At 34.8% G+C, this 25,331-nt stretch overlaps 1 protein-coding gene across 6 annotated transcripts in view; it reads right to left on the minus strand.

The window, feature by feature from the left end:
* Window positions 1-25,331, minus strand: part of ADAMTS20 (ADAM metallopeptidase with thrombospondin type 1 motif 20) — an 89,393-nt gene that overhangs the window by 25,872 nt on the left and 38,190 nt on the right. For 5 of the 6 annotated variants that reach the window (XM_030480410.1, XM_030480416.1, XM_030480414.1 and 2 more), the window contains exons 12-28: window positions 22,057-22,202; window positions 20,583-20,764; window positions 20,352-20,488; window positions 19,068-19,185; window positions 16,860-16,955; window positions 15,440-15,606; window positions 15,201-15,330; window positions 13,983-14,109; window positions 13,084-13,294; window positions 12,389-12,553; window positions 11,585-11,749; window positions 10,363-10,485; window positions 9,159-9,266; window positions 8,286-8,450; window positions 7,768-8,058; window positions 7,284-7,445; window positions 6,033-6,209 (exon numbers count right to left, since the gene is read on the minus strand). In XM_030480410.1, the coding sequence (XP_030336270.1) occupies window positions 6,033-6,209; window positions 7,284-7,445; window positions 7,768-8,058; window positions 8,286-8,450; window positions 9,159-9,266; window positions 10,363-10,485; window positions 11,585-11,749; window positions 12,389-12,553; window positions 13,084-13,294; window positions 13,983-14,109; window positions 15,201-15,330; window positions 15,440-15,606; window positions 16,860-16,955; window positions 19,068-19,185; window positions 20,352-20,488; window positions 20,583-20,764; window positions 22,057-22,202 (2,670 nt within the window). The remainder of the gene's footprint in view (window positions 1-6,032; window positions 6,210-7,283; window positions 7,446-7,767; window positions 8,059-8,285; window positions 8,451-9,158; window positions 9,267-10,362; window positions 10,486-11,584; window positions 11,750-12,388; window positions 12,554-13,083; window positions 13,295-13,982; window positions 14,110-15,200; window positions 15,331-15,439; window positions 15,607-16,859; window positions 16,956-19,067; window positions 19,186-20,351; window positions 20,489-20,582; window positions 20,765-22,056; window positions 22,203-25,331) is intronic. The other variant, XM_030480412.1, reaches the window with a different exon arrangement.

A 25,331-nucleotide genomic window follows, 5' to 3' on the forward strand; every position in this document is an offset into this window, starting at 1 on the left:
TAAAAATTCTAAGCGTGAGGAAAAGAAATTTAAAGAAAAATCTTTATTTTACCAACATTTCAGACAAACAAAATATAATTCTCTTCTGTAAGGGTCAAGTCTTGCCTGTATCACTAACCATAAAGACACCTCAGCACAATCTGTACAATTCTGTTTCTACAGAACTCAGAAAAACAAACATTTTTAACCTCTAGTTTTGTGGGAATTCTTTTTTACTATAATTTGCACAGTTAGTGAAACACTTGTCTGTGATACTCAATTTCTTGACTAACAACAAACTACAATTGACATGACTAGTTTGATTCAGCGTTTTGTTCTTTTAATAGTGTTAGAACAATGCAAAAGCACTCTGCACAAGCACTATTCCTGGGAAAGTTGTGTCCATCCACTTTTAATCTAAGATCCCTTTAATTACAGATTAAAGATCTTAGATTAAAGATCTTAGATCTTTTAATCTAAGATCCCTTTAATTACAGAAAAATTAGGAGGGGGCAAAAATAAAATCAAACTCCTATCAAAATTCTTGTCATCCAAGTCTTTAAAAACTTTAATTAAGAAAAGAATCCACAGTTATTATCTGACTTCACAACTGATATATGGTAAAATTTTAGGACAAACTCTTCATAAGTCCTAACTTTGAAAAGAACTCGACGTATCACAGCTCAACTCAGAATACAGATGTGAAGTAAAAGGGCATAAAGCCCAACATGCTAAGCAAACAAAGTGCTAATGACTGCACCACAATTAAATCACACTAGAGAGTATAAATCTTATTCTATTAGTATTCAAATAAAATTCCAAATGTAGATGTTTTCAAGAAAATCTAACAGAAAATAAAAACCTCAAGATGGACTCTAACTTTACTATGCTCTGAACCATAACCGGTAGTGCTTAGCAACAAAGCTGCACAATGACCATATGTGAAACTGTTCAGATGGGGGAAGTAGAACACCTCAGAAAGACTGAGGTGAAGCTAAGTGTGGTACAGAGCAAAGGCACAACTGCTCACTTTTGTGGCAATACTTGTTATGTTCAAGTTACAGCAGCTTCCTGTGCTGCATCTGCTCCGATAAGATGCACACAGTAAGCTAACTAGTTTCAAATGCGTTGTGAAGATAACAGCCTACTGCAACAAGCTGTAGGTAACACCCAGTTACAACCTGGATTCATTAATCCAAGTATGTATTCTTGCTAAAGGAGTAAGAAAGGATAAGAAGCAAACATATATTTCAAGTTGTGACATACCTGGTTAAAATGTCTCTGATAAAATTTAGGTTGCTATCCACACTCCTACAAGAATTAAAGTCCTAATGAAATATAAAGCTTCCAAGGTAACACCAATAACTACCACTAACTGCCTAAGCAGGAAACCTGCTGTTTGGCTACCTGGTTTTCCAAGGGTTTTGGTAAGCACTGAAAAATTAGGAGGGGGCAAAAATAAAATCAAACTCCTATCAAAATTCTTGTCATCCAAAAATGCAAAGAAACTTTCCTCACTATGTCACTATGTGAAGCTGGAAGGTATTGTCATGCCATATATGAATAGCCTATTTTATTCCTCCAGTGTAATTCCTCCTCACACTCTATAAAACCTGTAAGAAAATATATAAACTGAAAGGTAATAAAAGCATATATATATATATATCAGGAATTTTAAGAAACTTACACTTCTTTTCTATTGTGCAGCAACAACCTAGAAGGCATAGAAAAAGAGACTAGAAAGGAAGATAGGACCATTTAAACAAGAGATAAATACAAAATTCTTAAAAGAAACTGAAATAAAAAGGGGACGCTTCAGTTAGCAGCCAAATACAATCCCTGAAATGAAGGCACCACAGAAAATCATAGAATCATAAAATAGAATAGTTAGGGTTGGAAAGGATCGTAAGATCTAGTTCCAACCCCCCTGCCATGGGCAGGGACGTCTTACACTAGACCATGTTGCCCAAGGCTCCGTCCAGCCTGGCCTTGAACACTGCCAGGGATGGAGTGTTTACCACTTCTTCGGGCAAACTGTTTCCAGTGCCTCACCACCCTCACAGTAAAGAACTTCTTCCTTACACATAACCTGAACTTTCCCTGTTTAAGTTTAATCTCCATTTAATGAAATGTAAAAATGTAGTAAAATCTCCATTAATAAAAGCATACTAGGTGAGTAAAAGTGTTACCTCTCATTGAACAGCAGAAGTAAAAAAATGTTTGTTCACATTACAAGTTTTGCCCAGGTACCAGGGCAGAGCTTTGGCATTGGATATTTCCTAACTTGCTACTGTGTGTCTAATTATTTCCCAGCCAAGCACTGCTAAAAATAATATCTTATTCTCTACAATAGAATTCTAGAATGGCTACTTCACATTGGTGCTACCCATGAAAACTTTGCAGGATTGTATGTGTACTGCAGATTGTATCTGCACTCTGTATTTGAAGATTTGTTGTATCTAAACACAACCACTGATCCAACTAACAGCTGATTTGATTACATTCCCACATACTTTTTGTCAGGTAACAGATGATTGGCTAAGAATACTAAAGCATGTGGATATAGGAAATGCTGTTCAAAGGAAAAAAAGATTAGAATGGAAAGTAACAAAGCAGCATTCTTGAACTCAATTTAGACAGATTATTCTACAATCCTTCTAGCATAAAATTGTTCTATCTAGTCATTACGATTCAATTTTAAAACCTTATGGTATCTTTGTGAATTTGCAATACTCTCTCTTTTCATGCTTTAAGTAAAAAACAACTTCTTGTCATTAGGGTCAGAAAACTTGAACCACTCTGATGAAAACCAACACAATAAACCAGAGGTCTTACTGCATGGACTAAACACAAACCCCCAATAATAATGCACTGTTGAAATAAGGGATACAGTAAAAATCTATACTAGAACAAAGTACTTTTAGCCATCTGTCAGAATGCTACGGAATTTTTCTTGACATTATACAACGTGGCATATGGTTTCCATACTTCTTAACTTGTAATTTATTCATTCTTTCACGAAGTTTTGGATCATTGCCTCAATCCCGTTACCAATGAAACTAGAAGAGCCTAAAAGAAAAACATCCAAGATATATGGGCCAAATTTACTGGTGGTGCAATTCCATTAAAATAAGCAGCTATATTTACCTCAAGTATTATTTAACTTATTAATACATCATTTGTATGTATATATCAAAATATATACATCTGTATCGTAGTTTTGATATATCAAAGAAAAGGTAGTGTACTTAGATACATATCAATTAGGCAATGAAATCTTGAAATCAGACACTATAAAGTGTAACAGCCCATAACTGCTAAACTGCAGAAAGCATGAGCCAGAATTCTGGCTTCAAATCATAAACAGAGCCTTCCTTGCAACTGCCCTATCATGCATTTACAAGATATGTTTTAATTATGTTCTGTAAAATGAATCAAAACCTGAAAGAAATGTACTTACAAGGCATATTGGTAGAAGTATTCTGTCCTCAAATATATAGTGATAGCTAGCAGAAGAAATCAGAATGCCCCATTATGGAAGAGAGCTTAAAAGACACTGACGGCTGATAAACTAGGTCCTTCTACATGGTGCATCAGGTTCTTAACTCAGGATTCTGAATAAGTCTTAGCTAATTTGACTTTTCCTGAATCTATTTCCACTGGAATCTAAAATCCAAGAGGAAACTATCTGGCTATGTAAAAGCCAGAACAGTCCATGAGTGAAGCTTTTAGTTCAGACATGGTTTATACAAAGCTACATAAGAATGAGGAGAAGGTTTTTTAAGCAATTTTGATAGCCATTTCTGAACTGGATGGGCCAGGCAGGGCCAATATTAAGGAGGTTAAGGATTTGTTCCAGGTAAAGCAATTGCTCACAAATACCCTTCCTTCTATTCACCCTCTCCATGTATTACATTTGTACCATGCATGACAGAAGTAAAAGATGGCAGAATCTATCATGGCAAACTACACATCATATTGGAAACTTCTCATTTCAGTTTCTACTTACACACTGGAATCTCACTAGTAGATAAAAGTGTAATGCACTGCTGTCCAGACACATAAATATTACTCAATACTTTTATCAAAAATATAAATAGTGGTTTATCTGGTTCTTGATGTCTTTACAGAGAAGGAAGTAAGTGCAGATATGAGATGCTTGATGTCTCCAGCCTCCAGACAGTGTCCAGTCATTAACAGTCCCCTATACTAGAACCTATTATATGCCAGAAAGGCATAAGATAGGCAAAGCCATGATCTACTGTCAAACTACCACATCACTAGTGAACCCACCATATGTGAAGGCTAAACAAAGCTGGCTGTACTAGGTTACATCAGTGTTTCTGTGACTAAAGTTTTTACTACTCTTTCATAATAGTTGTTATCAATGAATAAATTTTGCACTGTTCAAACAGCAACAAAAATTATCTGAACTTAGTGTGATGACAGTGTTCAAACTAGCTAAATTACAAAAAAGTGATAGCATATTTAATATGTGAGCCTGCTTTTATTTCCTGAGTCTGCTACATTTGTTTCTGCACAACACCATGTGACGGTGTGATGGAAGTAAAACTACTACTGAACAACCAGAGCTTCCACTAATATACACAAGAGAGGCCACAAACTCTCTCTGATAACTAGCTTCCATTCTAAACTTAAGTTTTGAAGGATTAAAATGGCTTTATATCAACTGAGATAAAAACAACATGAAAATCTTTCCAAAATTAAGCCAGATATATAACATTTACAATACATTACAATAGCTTACAGGTAACTACTAATGCAGGACAAGCTATGGGGATGAATAGGCTGTGAATAATTTTCGATCTAAAAGGAAAACATTGAGTTCAATGGCAAATGTGTGCTGAATGCCCTGCTTGTCTTAGTACCTGAAGTACATTAATTAAGATTAGCAAGTCACTACTAATTATTTGCCTAATAGCTAAATAAGATTCTCTGGTGTCTGTTAAACACAAACACAAAACTCTGTTTTGCACAGTGGAAGAAAGAGATAACTGTGATAAATTATTAATCCAAGCTTTCATTTTAGTCTATTTGCAACAAATTATAATATATTTTAAAAACACTAAAAAAGTATTTAAAGTTGAAATTGGACAATATTTTTAAAAATACTTTCATGTTAATTCAAAGAACCAAAATACATAATTTTATTATTAATAAAAAGACCCCAAAGAGAACTGTTGCCCTAGCCCATCTCCCAGGGATGTTAATGACAGGTTTTTAACTGATTTTGACGGAATCAGGACTGGATCCAACCTCCTTTGATTGATATTATTATCCTTAGAATTAAGCACAATAATAAATATTGTCAAATTCAGAGCTTGGGGAAATATAATGTACTCTATAATGTAGAGCTTGCTATGATTGCTTAATATGTTAATAATCTGCTAGTGGCAATTTGAACGATTAATAGTGATTACTGCAGGCATTTTTACACATTAATAGACAGCGACATGTAGACAATAACATATTATAGTTACATACATAATTATACATAGACAGCTTTAGTCACTGTTTTAAAACCACAAATATAAACTTTTATACACAAATGTACAAGTAATACGAAGCAAGATGTTTGATGACAGACTGTGATATACATGTGCCAGTTATTTTATACTTAAATATACTATTAGAAAAAGTTATGCACAAAAAGATTTTTTTTTTTAACAAATATAAATATGTAGATAATACTACAGTATAAATTACAGCATATACTTTAAAATTTAAACACAGATCAAATAATAACCCTTCAAAATAGAACAAACTATTAGGTATTGCTTTTGGCTATGATGATTTCTGGTAATTTTCAAAATATTCCCCATGATGTTTTACAGAGCATGAAACTGTTCCCACTGAAGTAAATGGCTTTTTTCCATTTAATTCAATGACTGCAGGAACAATAAACCTACACACACTATATTCCACGTGCATTATTATTTCACTGTTATCAAATAATAAGTTTTAAAAGGCCTGGGGAAATAGAAGGACAGAAAGAACAACAAAGCGAAAAATATTAGTGAATGCTATCGTACCGATTTCCATGGTCCCCGATGCCATGAAACATCACCAGGGCAAGAATGCACATTACATTGTGCCATATTAGGTGGCTTGTCTAGAATTTCACAGTTTTGGTCACCCAACATTTGGCCAGTAGGAAGCTGACAAATCACCAGTCTTGTCTTTACTCCATCTCCACAAGTTTGAGTACACTGAAATACAGAATTTTATATGCAAGGTCTTTGTTAAGAGAGTCATCACATACTATTAAATCAAAAAGGTATAGCAATATCAGTACATGCCACTATTTACTAAGTCTATCTCCACATTCCCTGGACATTCAATTCAATAATAAAGACTTACAGTCTAATCTATAACAAAAAAACAATTCTCTCACCAAAATGTTTACCAAACTACACTTTAATAGTTTATCAAGTGACTTTCTACAAAACGTTTCAGTTACAATCTATTCTATCAAATATCATTTGTGAGAATAGATGTGCACATGCATATATTTGTCTTTGATAGGACGAAAAGATGGAAATTGGTCCTAAAACTATTTTTTCTTGCCAGAAAACTCAGACACTGGCCACACTTTCTCATAGTCTAATTTATACAGACTAAGTATGAAATCCTTACATGTGTTTTCTGGGTTTCAGTTTTCCTGTAATTCTTCAATACCAGACAAAAACACCAATTCTAATTTCTAATGAGCTATTAAAACCAATTTGATCAAAAGTGAGCATGTTCCAATAGTTTATAGCTTTTCACTGTATTTTAAAGGCACCCTTTAGATGCATGATCATATCTTCATACTTCTGATTTGTAGCTACAACCCAGTATATACTACGATTTGCAGTTAGTCTGGTCAGTATCTATGAAATTGGATGTAACAACATTTCTTTATAGTGTCTTCCACTCTTTTATTCGTTAGACCAGCAATTACATTGCAGGTTTTCTGCATACAACTCACCTATTTGTAACAGAAAATAATCCTGTCTCTCAAAATTCAAGACGCTACTGCAGCACTCAATTATATGTTGCACATCCTGAGTATCACACAATACTTACTTCTTTTGGATGTATATTATATTTACACTTTTCATATTTACACTACAGTTCAATTTGATCAAAGAACAAAGTTTACATCAACAGGTTGAATATCTTTATTTTTAAGTAAGAAACAAAATGCCGTTCAGTTCCATTCACAATAAAATAACTACATTACTATTTCTAAAAGTTTATGTGGTAAATAATGTTTTGCTTTGAAAGTGAAATGACCTTACTTCTCCCCAGTTCCCATAGTTCCACCGTGGGCAGGGTCCAGAATCACAGTGTCTTGACTCTGGAGGTTTTGTTGCCTCATCGCAATAACTAGCACTTCTTCCTTCCTCATCTTGACATACTACCACTCGACGATGAAATCCACCTGCACAAGTACTAGAGCACTACCAAAACACGTAAACATAGTATCACCACTGCTTAATAAGAAAAATATAAAATATGTTGGTTACAACAACGTAAAATAATTATTTTTAATGTTAACTAGCAAAACTGAAATTTGCAAATAAAAATTTCTACAATATAGATGTATTACATTGAAATAATAAAAAAATTACATTTTGAATTTAACATAATTTCATAATAATAAAAATATTTTTTTAAATACACACGCTTCTCTTTTGACCAAATCTGTACTACAACAGCATTTCTCGAAATGTTAATACACATGTGAGAGAACAAATCAATATATTAAAAATAAATTCTTACTGCTCCCCAGGGTCCAGTTCTCCATTGATATCCTCCCACAGAGGGACGGTTCCACTGATTTATGCTGTCTTGTGGATGATGCACTGGAAGGTAACCTATTTCTGGAAAATGGCTTGGATGGTCATGTGTTTTTGGAATATGATGATAAACTGGTGGGCATGGTGGCATGTTACATTCTTGTTCTTTGGAAGGACGGCTTTCAGGATCACAGTAATTCTCATTGATTTGCTGATGATAGTTGACACAGATAACTTGTCTTGTTACTATTCCACTATCACACGTAACTGTGCACTGATCAAAAATAAACCCAAAATTTGTGACAGAACATTGATAATTAATAACCAAAAACATGTATATTGACTTTTGACAATAAGAAATACGTAGTTTGTTTTTTTCAAGGGATGCAATTTCAATCACACTTGCACAGAATATGAAATCCCAATTTCTAACCAGAATCTTTGGCCAATAATATAAATAGATACAATAAAAAAAAATTAAAAATTACTATTAATACTTACAGGGGACCAATTTCCAACTTGCCACTCTCCACATGGGCTAAAGCAGCTTGAAATTTCAGCTGGTCGTGGTAAATGAGCACAGAGAGATTCATCTGCTATTCCTCCATGAGCATCTCTACAACTCACATAGCGAGCACGATCACCCTTCCCACAGGATGCAGAGCACTGTCAGAGAACAATCCAAGCTCATCGCGCTTTAGGAGACCAAAACAAGATCATGCAAGCACCTAAAATACTAACATAACTTAGCATCAGCTTGACTTTAGAATTAAACACCAAGAACCAGATTTCCATCTCACACCGACAGGGTCATGCATTCAGGAAGGAAACTGAAATATTGGTGGATGGTTCAGGTTTTTACATCTATGTCAAGTTAAACTGATTTTCAACACAATCAAAATCAAAAACTCTTCTATTACACAGTTTGTGTAGAAACCATTTTTTATAATCCTTATTTTAAAAATTATGTAAAACTAGACCTATAAAGACCCAAACTGTTTAATATTGCTATTCACAGAAAAGATGTAAATCTTATTTTAGAATTATGTTCTCCATACTCAGATAAATTATTTAAAAAAACACTTCCTTGCACACTCTCGATCATATGAAAGCTATTCTGCTCAGAACCCTAGCTCCTAGAACCCTGTTTTTTTCCCCTCCTTCTTTTCCCTGGCTAGATTTGAAGCACACAGAATTTGCTGGGAATGTCTTGCTCATCCTTAAGAAGCAGATTCTTCAAAAAGTCAGAATTCCTTTAAAATTTATCACTAACAGACTTCAGTCTGAAAAATACATTAATGAGAACTTCATGAAAAAATGGGAAAAGGAATGGAGGACTGCTCTGTAAAATGTGACTGCTACTACATTACATACTGGGGTCCATGATCCATATCTCCATTGGGTCACCTTCCCCACACGAACTAGAGGAGATGATGTAGTCCATAATTTTGTATTTTCTGGGCAAGAGGGCAATTCACACTCCTGTGAGGGTGAGAAAAAAAAATCGTTCAAGATAAACATTTTGGAAAACCCAAATGCAAAGCAAATGGCTGCCGTAGAGATAGATCCTACCATTACAATAAGCCAGCATTAATTAACAAGTAAACACCATCTTCTAACTTAAGCCTTATTCAAAGGCTTTTTATTGAATTATTTTGTTTCAAATCAAGACACAAAGAAAATGTATTTGATGTGAAAAGTGTTAATAACTAATAATATTTGCATTTTGAGAAAGAACTGTGTTGGGCAGCTTGCTGGAGAAAACAAGCATAGACATCCCTGTCTCTTGTTTCACAGCCACATGCTGTACAGAACTGACTGAAGACAGTGGCTGTGCTGTCCCATTCTTTATACCTTCAGCTACTGAGAACACAAAATTGCCCAGTTTCAGCCAGCAGCCAGACAGGTACTGCAATTCAAAATACAAAAATTACTCAAAGCCAGTGTTTTCATATGCAAGTGGAAATAAATTTATATCAATTGCTTGGCTTTTATATTTTGAAATCTTTTTTTTCCTCTTCTCCTTGAGACAAGCAGCAGAGTATGCCCTCAAAGAGGTACATGGTTACCAGCTTAGCTGGATATAAATGAGATGTAAAGAACCATATTAACATCATATCGAATCATAATTCATGACTACACATTTTTCAATTACTAATATTCAAACAACTGAAGCTTTTTTCAAGTAACCATGTCATCCTTTTAAGAACTATACACAAGCAGAATTTTAGAGAATACCAAGCCAGTCAGGTGCTCTTATTAAGCACCATGGCAGGCAGTCTCCTTAAAATATTCTACATGTTGGAGCTTCTCCCCTGCCAAATAATCAAAAGCCTCTGGACCCTTTCAATCATATGCCAAATTTTCAAATCTTCAATCTCCAAATTACTCTTACTTAATTCACCAGGCCAAATTTGAAATTCAGGACAAAAAAGCAGACAGATTCAGTATTTTTTTTCCTCATTTTAGAACTCATTTACTGCAAGTTCAATACACTTACTTATATACAATACAATACTTGTATTTAGATGCTTTTAACTAAAAAGTACAATCAACAGAAAAGTATTTTTCAACTTACTTGGTTATCTCTAGGACGAGTAGCAGCATTACATTCCCCGTCATCATCCAAAATAACTCCATAAGTCCCAGTAACACATTTGACTGCACGCATCTGGTATCCACGTCCACATGTCACAGCACACTGTTAAAGTCAGTAATTTCACACACTTGAAATATAATATATGAACTATTTATAATAAAAATTAATCTTTAATTTCATTTTTTATTTTAAAACTCTTTCTAGAATGAACAGGGATGACTACTGGGATGGTGTTAACTTTCTCCATTGCAGACTGTATGTTGCTTAAACTGTGTCCATAACACAACAATATTTTGGCTATTGCTGAATCAAAAGATTACTTAAAAGGAATTCAACATTATATTAGACATCAGCATGATTATCTCTGACAAAATATTATATGAGAAAAGTTCTATACAAAAGAAATTATGAAGTTAAAAATATACTTAATTTCCATAGATATATTTATTCTGTATTTTAATAACAGGTTATATGAAAAAAGAAAAATCAGCTGATATTCAGTTATGAATTCTCACTAACATCCAAGAAACACTGAATAATCCAACACTTCTGTCGGTATAAGTAACCTGATCTTATGAAAGTTCCAAGAAATTGAGTACCTTAGTATTTTTTAATTAATTCTCATCTATTTGGTGACAAAAGTTTCCTTCACAAACCAGTTCACTTTTTTTCCGGAATTTTGAAGCCACTATGGTATACATTTACATGGGCATCATTACACACAGGAACATATTTTTCAACAGCACTTTCACATAAATAGCAGATCTTTTATCACTGAAGGTCAAAACAAAACAACAAAATACTAAGTCTTTCTGCCTGCTATTATTAGCATATACACTTCCATGATCTTAATTAAAGCTACCACCGAAATATGCCTGTACCCCTATAAATATTTGGTCTTTTACCTGTCTCATTCATCCAAGCGGTTTGCTATCTACATTTTCATTATTCTGGAGATGTAATACATTCATGTGTAAAAGTATCTTTGATATTAAGGCTCAGGGTCAATGACAATTTTAGGCATTTAACTTATATGTGGGTATTCCTAAATTATAGCTTAGATTGCCAACAGGAGCAAAGAAATGCATGAATGCAACTAAAGTAATGGCTTAAAATACAATTGAAGTGTTTAAAAGGTATTGTTCTGTGATCACTCAGTCTGAACTAGAAAACAAGAAGCCAGGAATCCTTCTGTACTCACTGATCCCCAAGGCCCTACTTGCCAAGATGCACATTCATGAAGTTCACACGGTATTATTGGTTCTGGTCTACCATTTGGATTACAGAAATCATCTCTCAGTTGTTCATCATTAAGTTGGCACCATACTTGACGACGCTTCATTCCTTTGCCACATGTCACAGGACACTGTAAAATTATTACACCTATCAGTTTGTAAAGACATGAATCTGCATTGGCTTCACTTTCTTTTAGTAATCTTTTGGATTTTAAACATCACATAAATAACAAAAATATTCCATGCATGTAAGTCATCAAACAAAACTAGTTGTTTTATGAACTCTCCATTTCCTGTAAACATCAACCCAAATCCTAATACAAAGGAATCATTATTAAGTTTAAAATATGAGTGCACACATCACAGCTTTCACAAGGAAAAAAGTTCAAACTATCCATGATTCTTTTGTACCCATATAATCTATAATAAACCAGGTAGATGACAGAATTTTGTTCTCCAGTTGGTTGGATGGTTCTCATTGCTTCATAAAAAAAGAAGGTATGCATATTACTGTAGAGAGATTTACTCTAAGTAGCTTCACTTCCTCATCTTATTGTAACAAAAATTCAGAGAAAGATAAACTCTGGGTTTCAGAAGTTCTCATTAATTTGTACGTCTGGGATGTGTATCAGCCAAATCCTAGGACTTCAGAATTTTTATTATCATGTGCCCCAAAATAGCCAAAACAAAAAACCCAAACACTTAAAGCTGATTATTTTAATATCGATGAGAAGGACGAAAAGTGTCTTAAGTTTTACATTGTTCATTACCTCACTCCACTCACTAACAGACCAGCTTGGACATAAGAATTCATTGCAGCTCTGTGTTACAACTCTTGAAAGTCCCTGGCACTCTCTGTCAGGAAGATGACGACCCAAATTGTTCATACAAAAAGCTTCTCTGGTTCTGACACCTCTCTCACAGCTCCTGGAACACTGTGATGTACAGACAATGTTATGAAACAGCAAACACAACACAATAAAACCAGGTCACAATATATAATCAGTCTTAAAGGTGAAGACATTATTGATTGTGTTAGACAAACGCGTCCTACATTTAATCAGCAGACTGCTAATACGTTCACGCTAGATAAATTTGACACTTTGTTTATTAGTTCCAAGACAAAACTCTTTAGTGAAGATTGAAGTACTTTTTCCTTTTCTTCAAAATACTCTCAGAACTTAATTATTAAGACTGTAAATAAAATAAACACCTTTAACCACCAGATCTTCTCTGCTGACTTCCAAAACCAAGCTGCAAATGATTTAGCTACAGTTTCTTACAAAAATATGACGAAGGTGCTGAAATACAAAGATTGATATTAGCTTAGCAACTCCTACAACTCTGCACTTGCCAAACACTATTTTAGTTACTTAAACTATTAAAAAAAGTTATAGAAATAAAAATTTGATATGAACACTAACCAGAACTATAATGGTACAATTATATGGTTTTGAATTTGTACCTCTGACCATTCTGTGTAGTGCCAACTTGTTAACATACAGTCACCGTGGCAGGGCTCTCTGGTTGGTGGTTTCTGCTGATCAGCACAGTACTTATCATCCACCGGAGCACTGAGTCCTTTTGAAATAGAGTACTTCATGCAGTGGATCTCTATAGACCGATACCCTGGGCCACACTTTGATGTGCAGTCACTTTTGCCAACACTGTGCCACCTACAAGAATAAACTGTTATAGAAAGCTAACTGTGTTTTAAAAAAATAAGACCACAGTGAATAAAGCACTTGGGGCATGTACTAGGAATTGTCATGTAAACACAGATATGCATTTTAGGGAACAGACAAAACTGTAAAATCTATCTCGTGACTGGAATTTTCAAAGCAATACAAAAGAATTTGACTCATTGGCTTAAAAACATCTTTTTAAATTTAAAGGAACTTTTAATCTCCTAGGTGACTTTGAAAAATATAAGCTATAATTCTAACTGTTCATCCTTTGAACACTTCAGCATGGGCTTTCTCAGAGTGCAAAAACACAAGTCTCTTTCAAATTAGATCCAGTTGTGGGTACAGTTCTGGTGAAAAACGTAGAGTGTCCCAGCAATACAAGTTTTTGAGTCAGGATATTTAACAGATTCATAATCCTAACAAAAGACTTTCCACTTTACCAAAAAAAATTAGAAAAGCACACTAATTCTACTTAGATTCAGAGGTGGAATCATAACACATAAACCCATTATATCAGTAGATTTGAGGAAAGGAAGAAGAAATGAAAGAGATGAGAAAGGTAGAGAGGGATGGAGGGCGAGGGCATAAAGCAATCTGTATTAGTTTGTTTCGATCTCTTATCAACAAAAACATATTAAGACCACAATAGCTCCACCAGTTAGAAACTTCTTTTTACCTTAATTCACACTCTGTATTACACTCCTCAAAAACATCTGGTACAGTGGGTATAAGTTCACATCTTTGATCAGACACTACTACATGATCACTTTTACGTATGCATGTCATTCTTCTTCTTCGAATACCTTGAAAAGGAACCAAAGAAAGCAAATAATGAGCTAAAATAAGAGTGCGTTTTTACACTAATAGATTCCATTCATCCTTTAAGAATTACCCCATTTTACAACCTAATAATTGCATACAGCAGATTCTGTACAAACATGCTGCTGACTACAATTACAGGTGGAGAACAACCTTGTTCCTGTCACCCCTGCCATCTCCCTGCTTTACTACAGTGGTCTCGCAAGGATATCAACTTCCAGAAAACTGCAATGAGCAACAGTCCATTTACTCATCAGGTTAAGTATTCCAAATGCATCATGTCTGTCCTTTCCTAATCATCAAATTTGCAAACCACTATGTTAACTCAGAGGTTGTGATCCTTTTCTTTAAGGAAGAAGAAAATTGGATCACAGGGTACCTAAAAGATCTAGAGTGCTGGGAGAAGTACCACAGCTGACACGTGCTGAGCTTCTCTAGTACATGAGCACATCTAGAGCCTGACTCACAACCAGAAGAAACTCACCATCACGAATCTACAGGCATTTCTAGCACCTGCTAATAGGAGTATCTATCAAAAATCTGTGTATGCACACTTCATACATATTTTATACATATTGCAGCTGTATTTCTACACTGGAATGGCCTATAGAATAACAGTTAAATTTTAAAATATATCTTTGAATAGTTTTACCCCATGTAGCAGATAACCAAAGAAGACAAATAAATATATATGAAAGATATTAGACAAATCAGTGGCCACCTGGAAGTAGAATAATGGAAGCCTAATAAATATTAGTAGGAACACAATGGTGCTTTCTAAAGATGCATTAGACTTGATTCAACTGGGTTTTTTTATAAACCACTCCTAAAGCTACACAAGAAAGGAATACAAATGCAGTTTTGAATATAGAATTCCATTGCATAAACGCTGAAAATAGTAAAACAAAAGCAGAAGCCGTTCCTGCCCCTAAAGGCTCTGCACACCTAAAGTTTACTGACAGTGCTGAGTTTCTTCCTTACAAGTCGGGGTGAAAAAAAACCCTAGTACTGAAGACTAGTCCCTTCACAATTGCCATCAGGTCTTTGGGTCTGGTGACAAAAGAATTCACAGTACCTTGGCACATCCTGCTGCAGTCTTGCCAGGGTCCGTAAGGATCCCACGTATACAGATCGCTTCTGTCTTCTATTGGGATATTGAAGGAATAACGCACATCAGGGTTGTATAAATTCCCTACACACAAAACCTTAATTGAGATAAAATGATAGCTGTTTTTCAGTGAATATGAACATAAAATTATGAAGAGAATGATAATGTAGCAAAGTTTTAAACTGATGAGAAAAGTAAACATGCACCTGTAAGGTTAGCTCTTCTTCAACTCTGTCAGTGCTGTTAATTCGTTCTATCGTATGGTTTGAACCACTGTACTCAAAAATGGCTCCTTGTATATTGATTTCTCTTTTTGACATGCTTACAACAAAATTTCCATTCAAGAGAAAATTTCCATGAATATCAGATAAAGCTAAAAGTAAAATATTGAAAATAAAGCATCTAATTAAAAGGTTCTATCAATAAAAACTCTTAATACTGTATCTTCTCATCAACACTTAAGCTTTATTTTAATCCATGTGCAATACTTCAAAGTTGTATCAAGCAGTTTCTAATGCATGAATTCAATCCTAACCATCAGTAACTTTCACCCAAGCAGCTGTCATGGATTTCTCTGTAATAACAGCGCTACTTCAATAACATTTGTTCTGCTGAAGGAGTGACTGCATATGCAGTCAACTTTTAAATTTAGTTAGGTTCTCCTACAGTAGCAGGAAACAATCATTATCTGTACTTCTGGCCTATTCTACAGCCCACATTCTTGTATTTGCTAGAGCTACTTTTAATGTAGTGGCTTTTAAAAGTAAATTTTAAAGTAAAAATTAATTATTTATAATTTATAATAATAATTTAATGACCAATTTACACTCCTAAAGATGAATAACTAGTAAAAATGAAATTTAAAAATAAAGTAAAATTTTTAGTAAAGGAATGCTATCAGGCTTTACTACATTTGAAATGGTAGCTAATGTCAGGGGGTGAGGGTTGTCTCTGTGTCCCGCAAGATGCATGTGCAACAACAGGGCAAATGGGCAAGGAAGACATTTGGAAAACTCTGAGGTTTGTTGAACAGGATAGTAATGAAAAGAGAGACAGAAGAAAAAATGCACCAGTATTCTCTTATAGATATAATGTAAGTACTGTGAAATAGAGCAACCAAGATTTTTTGGTACAATGTGCTTATGAATTCTTTGTTTCTCTCACACACTTGCAAATCTGTAAACATGATCTTTATACTCAGACATGATAGAAAAAGAGAAATGGGAGACAAACTGGTAAGTTTGCTAAAGGTCAGACAGCTTCCTTTATAAACAAAGTGTACGCTTCCAAGATTTAAAACCACAAATTCCTGCATTATTCCCGATTTCACTTTTAGAGTTTTCATTAACATTGGCACAACAAAATAAAAATTGACAAAGTCATGCAACATGCTACAATTCCCTTTCTCTGAAAAATGAACACACACATTTAAGAATTAGAAACCTGACAAGATCTATATTTTTCTGAAAACTAGGATCTACAGAGAGACTCAGGCAAATGATGATACAATGTAATCAAATATTTGCTCTAAAGACTTCATCAGACTTCTGATAATACGCGCCTAAAGACGAGCACTGGCAAGAGCATAAAATCTATCCATCAATGTTATACACAGGAGGCTTTTACCAAGGTAGTTGTCATCTTCTGGTTTCCCTGAGTAGCTGTGCTGCCGAATATCAATGTTTGTTGCTCCTTTGGGAATATTTACTACAACATTGTAACCTGCAATATAATTATTCACAAATTAATTCTATATGGAAATAGTCAAACACTAGTAAATATGAACTTATGTTTAACTAGTTTTATTCACAAAAACCTACAGTGCACTGGTGACAACTGTTGCTGAATGCCCTCATCTTGTACATTGAAGACCTTGTGGTAATAGATTGACAGAAGACAAAATATGGGAGGAAACAGTAAACAAAACTGCATAGCATATTGTCAGTGATACACAGGAGACTATAAGGCACTGAAAATGATCACTTTCCAGGAAATTCTCAGATACTCTATTTTTATGCAATGATAATAGCCAAATAATAATTATGTGTACATAATTAGGTTACCATTTCCTAAACTAGGAGCTAAATAAAGTAGTATTTCACTGTAATAAATTTCTAATAATTGTTTCGCTACTGTTTAAACACTGAATTACAACATTATAACTGTATGATGACAAGCACGTACCACAGGCTGCTATTGTCTAATTCCAAATTCTGCCTTAGTAAAATGGCTCATGTCAGTATAGAAAGGGACTAGACGAAGTTAAAAGAATAAGAGCACAGATTTTGGCATACTTATCTTGTGATCCTAACTCAGAACTCTTTTGCAAAATAACATTTCCTCAGATAGTGTTTTCAGTCATTAGCCTAGGGATGTCATAGACCTTACATGGACACTGAAGTTTTATGATCAGCTGACTACAGCCTCTGCTGCACACCTGTGTGATAATCCCAAAGGTTACACATACTGTCCAGTAGTATAATTCAGTATCATTTTTCATATGCTGTAATTCCAATTGAACTTAATTTAAAACATTTAACTAAGTATAAAATCAGAATAATAAAGCAAGGTTTTCTTCATCCCTAAATGCTTTTTTTTTTCCTCCAGCTTCAGTAAGAAGCAAGTAATTCTGTGACAATGCAGAGAGTGACATTCTCAACCATACTTGTATAAATGGAAGTTTCATGTAAGTCACTTGCATCAAATGTATTTGTGATAAAATTCATGTGCTACCTATAAGCATAAAGGTCTTTCACAGTGGTGGGAAACAAAAACATTGACAGTCCTTTACTTAGAATTATTAAAATCATACATTCTTTTCTGCTAGTGTTTTGACCACGTGTTCAGAAATACAGCTTCTAATAGCTGCCTGTGTCTTCTTCCAGCTTCTTGAGACAGACACAAAAAAGTGACATGTATTTGCATGGGAAGGGTAGATGTATCCAACTTTTAAGTTTTTTGGTACTTTTGCTTGGCTCAAGCCCTCTGACAGGAAAAAAAAATAATTGTTTGACCAACAATTCCTTTGTTCTATGAAGATCCTACTTGGCAGCTCTCCAGGTATCATTTTCACTTTGCCTGTGGTCTCAACCAGTGAAGTGGCATGAAGGAGCCTTTAGGAATCTGTTATTAACCTGGAGACTTCTGTCCTTATGTTCTACACTGTAACTACTTAACTGCACTGCTAGTCACATATGATACACAGTCTCTCCATACTTCCCAGAAAGGACTACAGACAGAAGAACTATCAGTAGCTCTATTACAGAAACTAAATCAAAGAAATAGGAATCACCAGGATTACTCATAAGTTTCTCATTCACTACATGCCAGTGAAGAGGAAAGAACATAAACATTGCTGCCCATGCTTCTATCTCATATTGAGAGAAGGCTCACATGCCACAGGCTATCTTTTTCACGGTAGGAAAACAGGAACCTCATCAGCTGCTCATAGCACAGCCTTCTTGCTATCTCTTTACACAACCAAAATGAGACATTGGAGTAACTCCTTCAGCTGCATCGTTTCAGACGAGAGAATGTGAAGTAGGAAGCATTCCTCCTTTTAAAGTACTTTTACCCTCATCGCATCTTTTATTCATGTCTTTTGTTTTGACCTTAGAGCAGACTGATTTTTTTTCCACCCCGAACAGGTTAGTGTGTCACAGTATTTGCCTCTGCATTCGTGAGAGGGTACGACTGAAAATCAAAGAAATTTTTTGTTGACAGCAGCTCTAAAGCGCATACATTGAAATCCCACTTTCTCAAACGTACAACATAATTTCTAAGCCATACTGAAATGTGCATTAAAACAAAACAAAACAAAACAAACAAACATACCATAACGAGCACTGTTGAAAGTACCTGCAAGAGTCTTACATGAAGAATTATCACCACCACAGATTCCACATTTGTCTCTCCTTGCCTTGGAATTCAAAACATGATCACAGCCTGCTTGCTACAATATAAATAAAAAAATGAATGAAAAATTGCAATAGCCCTGCATCACTCAGCTCAATAAGACAATGCAAACAAACAACGTAAGCTTCCCACTCCCCAAAAACATTCTTATTCACTGTGTATATCTGGTCTTCCTTGGTAATTCATGAAAAGCCTTCTATTATTTTGGGTGCTGTGATGTAAGGGCAAAACACAATAGTGCTGTTGTACTAAGAATGTAGTCAAAGTCCAAATACACTTAATATGCCAAGAACTGTAAAAGAATACATAACAGTATGTAAAGATTTGGTATTAAAAAAAAAAAATCAACATAGTGTATAAATTTTAAGTTATATTTACATTAAAAAGTCTTGGAATCCTAAAAGCAGTATGTATGTGTGCATGGTCATCATTTCTTTTAAAGTCTGCCATTACTGCAAAAGAAGCAAAGGAATACACTGAGACTATGCTGGTTAAACTAGCATAAGTACAACTTTTGTTTAGGTATCTTTACTTAAACTACCTTCTTTTTTTTTATTATGATAAACAGGAAAATTCTCTGGTATCTCCTCTTTCCTCTTGCTTCAACACTATAAAAAAGCTACATTTTCTCTTCATCACAAATTTACTCACACTGCAATCAGCAAAACCTCAGCTTGACAAAAAAAAAATCTTGAGTTGTTCTAGCACCTTGCTTCTCCCAAGAAAATCCTATGGCACTTCCATAACTGCTATTAAGCAAAGAATGCTTACAGGATCCCTTTCAAGGGTCAGTTCCTTCTGATTTTGCTATGAAATAATAAATACATAATCTATCTGCCCTCGGATTTTATACTTTATTTATTTTCTTTGACAGCAGAAATATGATGGCAACAAACACGCAGCATGCTTCTTTCCTCCCTTATGCCAATATTAGATCAGTTTCTCTCTGCTCACTTGGACAATATTAACTCTCTCACATATGAGGCTTAAAGAGGAAAGACTGTGGATTTTCATATTCAACCTTCGCTTAATTGCCTCCATTTCCAGATCTTCAATTTGGTAGGGATTTAAATCAACTTAAGTAAATTCAAAACATCTTGCTTTACATATTTTCAGTTAACGGTTATTTGGATGAATATTTAATATCTATTTTACCATCTGTTAAAATTGATTTTAAAAATTAATAAGTTGAGATTTAAATACCCTGCATAAGCCTTGAACACAAAGGTCATTGGTTTCTGCTCCACAGGGAGTACCATCAGCAACTCTGTCCTTCAGCTGATAGTAGGAAGTTGTTCCAGAAACTCGGCAAAAAAGTTTACAGCGATCTTTCATAGAAACTGGAAAGAAAATCCAACAGGTTTCTTGTCTGTTTAAAAACTTTAGTTAAAGTAACATTTATTTCATTAATTGAAAAAATTTATAATCACTTACTACCACTGTACTTTGGAAGCCAGCGAACAGAAGATGTAAGACCGTTGATATTAAAGTGTTTGCCATCAAATTCAGAGCACTGTTGCTCCCGGAAGTCTTTTTTGCCTTTTGGACATGAATCAGTATTACACGATCGAAACTTCATCCTGCGGCCAACACAGTACTTTCCTCCACTTCTTGGTCTAACGAAAATAGGTAAATGTAAAACACACTCAGTTTCCAGAATTGCAGTTTTGTATGGAAAGCAGCTGGATCTAAAGGGGAAAATCTCACACAGCATTCTGCCATCTGTTACTGACTTACTCCACAGACACTCTGATCTTCTACTGCACTGTGTATACATTTATAGCTAAGTGAAGAAAATTCCAAGTCCATGTAAAATTCTACTGCTGAGGTAGGTGGTAAATAAGATGTTTATTAATGTCTATTACATTTGTATTTCTCCTACAGTCATAATTCTTTTGTCTGGGAAAAAAGCATTATTACCAATTTAGCTGACAGTACAGCCCTATTGTTACAGAAGCAGCACCTCCCTCAGTAATTTGAAAATATTATTTTACAGAGTGACAGAGAAAGAAGAAAGAGTTAGGAGCTCACACACTCTTTTCTGTAGCCCTAATACCAATTTCAGTTTGGGCATCAAAAGAACTAAAACAGGAAAATTGTGGAAAACAACCTCCCATTTACTGTAAAGTCTAAAATCCATTTCCTAACTCTTATAAACCCTGCTACACAATAATTCAGTATTACCTAGGTTCCTGGGGAGGAAAAAACAAAAACAACCCAACCAAAAAAAGGGCATATTGATACTACCAGTTACTACAGACTGATGGAGACATATCTAATGGGAATCTAGTCTACCACCTCTTACTCATTAGAGAAAATAAAATAACCTGGGGTAGTTTGATTGAGGTTCATTTATCCCACTGATACTATCAAGATGACATGACTTCCTAGAAAAACCCTGAAATGACCCAGGCTGCAGCTACGGTTCTGCTTCTGAAAAAGTTAAGTTCTCATTGACTTATTACAAAGAATGAAACCCACACTGAATTATTTAGTCAATAGAAGCTTCTCATTATAGAGGTGAAAAAGCCTTAAATCAAAGCAAGCGTTTGACTAAAAATTTTACTAAGCAATGTATCTATTTCTTCTTGAAGCTTTGACTCCGAAGAAAGCATCTCAATGTTTAAAGAAACTCAGCATTTAGAGCAAGGCTAGAAAAAAAGACCCTGCCAAAGTAAGACTTTAGAAATACCTATAAATATGAATGATATAGTTGAGAGACAAGAGTAATCTAAAAAAGTTCTCTGCAGACTTATCTCTCTTTTCAAACATGGCTGAAACAAGCATTTTTTATTGGTGCTTTGAACTAATTTGCACAACCCACAATACCTTCATTTTGTTTTGAACCAATCCATTAGGTCGGAATATCTTCATTATGCACTACTGTAAAACAACAAAAAAGACATACTCTGGTCTATTACACAGTCTGATGGTGCTCTTGATTCCACCTCCACAAGTTCTTGAACATGAACTATAAGGTCCCCATGGTCCCCACTCTCCATCTACAGGACGTGCCTCCATTTCTCTGCTCACACAAATTCCATGGCGGCAGTGCTGCACAGTTGACAAACAGAATAAACTTTGTGAGTCAAGCAAAAGGTTACTGTATATTTTAGGCACAAAGAACAAAATTTAAGAGCTCACTGCCCTTCATCTCAGTCTGGATATGTTCAAGTTCCTTGAAGGTATCCTAATCAGTAGTCACATTTTCAAAAATGCTGTCTAGAGTTCTTTGCTCTTTATGAAAGCTACTGGATACTGAATATATCTTTAGGGCTTGCCACTTTATTCATATGCCTATATAAGAATCTCAAAATCCTGATCTTGAATTCCTGATGTTTTTGTAATTCTTAGAGCAAGATACTAAATCATAATGTCTATTCTGTTACTTCAGATTTTATTCCTGATGAAAAACTACCTAAAAATTCACTTAAAGGTACAGTTTTCATTTCATCTGCTGGGATTTACACTATTAAGACAACAAAGATTGTAAGACTATTCTGTTGTGGTCATGTCAGTTACGAGATTTCACCACCCCATATCTGCAAACTGGTATTATTTATGGGAACTGTAATTACTAGCTTTTTATTTTTATTTTTGTTTTTTTTCCCAGAAGAATCAAGTGATCAGTCCCTTGCTTCTCAGTATTTGCTATCAAAGTCCCTGACTCTGCAAATATTTATCCACTTCAGTGATTACTCAAAAAAGTACATGACTAAAAAGTCTAAATGAGAATCTTATGATTGGTGCATGTGTGACTTTTTCCAAAGAACCTGCAGGAATTACCAGCACTAATCCTACTGATGACTTACGGCAGCTGGAATTCTAATTCCCTTGTATGCTTTAGAAAATCCCAAGTGGTGTATTTGATCACAATATAGTGGAATAGTTAACATACTAAACCAGGATATTTACAAGATACTATAATGTCAGCACTACATCTCCTGCTGACTTCTATGGGGATAATGTGTCCTCAGCTTTGTCCTTGACTTCATGTACCCTCTGAAGCATCAAAGATTGCCCACATCTGGAAACAAGACACTGGGCAGAATTGACTACATGGGGTCAGTGCTCATATACAATAGAGGGAATTCTTTATTTTAGATGACTGTTTGCAGACTCAGGATTAGACTGATCATTAGGTTTGTTGTCAGGATGGATTCTCCTAGTTGTATTGACAGGGAGTGGCTTATTCCATCTTTCCCTGCAGTACATAGATGGATCACTCACTAGAATCATCATAACAGATTACTTCAACTCAACTGCTTGTTATTTCTGAAGCTTAGGCTTTGCTTCTGTTCTCTGTGACACAAAACAGCTTTGAATTAGCTTAAAGTCTAGAAGGATTTTGGTAACTAAAGTCTCTGGCACATAAATCTATTTAAGAACCTCTGACACACAGAAAATAAAATAATTCAAGGATTCCACCCCTTTTTAAAACTAACTTAAATATTACATGGAATTTCGCAATGGTTATTATAATGCTACAAATTTATTGTAGGAACTATCAATTAACATAGATTTTGCTAAAAACAAAGAAATTACATGTGCAGTCTTTCTGAATATACCTGAATGGCAGAAACCTCAAATGTTGTTCAGTGATTTTTATCACTACATAAAATAATTCCTAGAAGCAACATTTTACTAATTAGTATATGCTTTTATAATATTGATACTTACACTCATGTGCTAACAATCATTTTGCTCTCAAAATAAGACTTTGTCACAGAATCAGATTTTCCTTTCTGAGTTCTGCCTGATTTCCTATTCCAACTTGGTGATAAAATTGACTGCCTGTATAATTCTTCGTCACACCAACTCTTACACATGGACCATATCTTTTAAGCCCTGAATGTCTTCCTCTAAGAATATGACCATTCAAGGTGATTTTCAAGCTCAAAGCAAACACAGTATGAAAGCTAGATCATCTTGTCATATGCTATTTAAATGATCCAGCAAATTGGCCAGATCATCACTTGATTTTAAGACTAATGCCTTAAATTAACACCAAAGAGACACCATTATTTCCCTGCATATCTGCATATGATTTCTCACTGCAGTGCTTACTGTTAGTATTTATTACTTTTTTCACAATGCCTTTAGAGAACCTTTGTACCCAAGCCTTCTATTACCTATCATCCAGTACCTAGCAATAAGACATAGACTTTTACATAGTGCAGCCATAAGACAAATATGAAGAAACATTAAGGGCATGCCTTTCCAAGAACTGTGATTAGCGTCTTGGGAAGTATTTTTTTACTACTATAGGCTAAAGAGTCTTAGTCTCCCTTCACAAAATGAATACTGCATCCAAATACGGGACAGTGACCTAGAGTTTACGTTCTTCTTCCATCCACAAAAACATTTACAATAACTTGAAGGGAGATTTCAGGAAAAGACAGAGTTGTAAAACAAAATTTTATACCCACAACAGCATTATTTTGATCCATAAAAATGCAAAGCACATGTTCACATCTGGTATTTTATAGCTTATTAAACAAACTTGTCTCAGCTATTATTCTGCTGCATTCCTACAGAAGCAACATGATGAAGTCACAGCAGAAAACTCCAGCACCAGACGTATTCCAGATGTTCCTCTGTGCTTGCTTGAATCATTGCTTCACAGAGAATACTATGATTTACAGAACTTTTATAAAATTAAATATTATTGCTAACAATTTTTTTCCTACATTTGTTACGGCATATATAATGTATGCATCATGTAAAGTGGGTATCACTCGTAATTCCGAACATACTAATTACAGCAAGAGGCAACTCCGCTCTGGTCAAGGTCAACAGTTGGTTTTCTATCAAAAAGGCAAAATTTCTGACCCAAATCCACACGTAATTATTGTATCTTCAGAGATGAGAAGGAGGGTTAACGGTTCAAATTTGCGATCAATGAACCTACAGGTACCCAGATTTGTATTGATGGGTCACCTGCTTATAATAAGCAGTTTGACTCTTACCTATGGATTGAACTATAATCTGATAAACTGATTTCAGGTACTTCCAACTTACCTTATAGCTAATCGAACTTGCTAAATTCCCAGGAAAGCAATTTTGAAAGAAATTATTAAAGTATTAATTGTCAGGCTATGATTCTATGATTCTATGAATCAAGGAGAGTGATGGATGCAGAACAGGACTAGAGCTCTTCCGAAATCAAGCACCTCATTTCAG

This window comes from Strigops habroptila, chromosome 3, assembly GCF_004027225.2.
Source record: "Strigops habroptila isolate Jane chromosome 3, bStrHab1.2.pri, whole genome shotgun sequence".
In the NCBI taxonomy this organism is placed as follows: Eukaryota; Metazoa; Chordata; class Aves; order Psittaciformes; family Psittacidae; genus Strigops; species Strigops habroptila.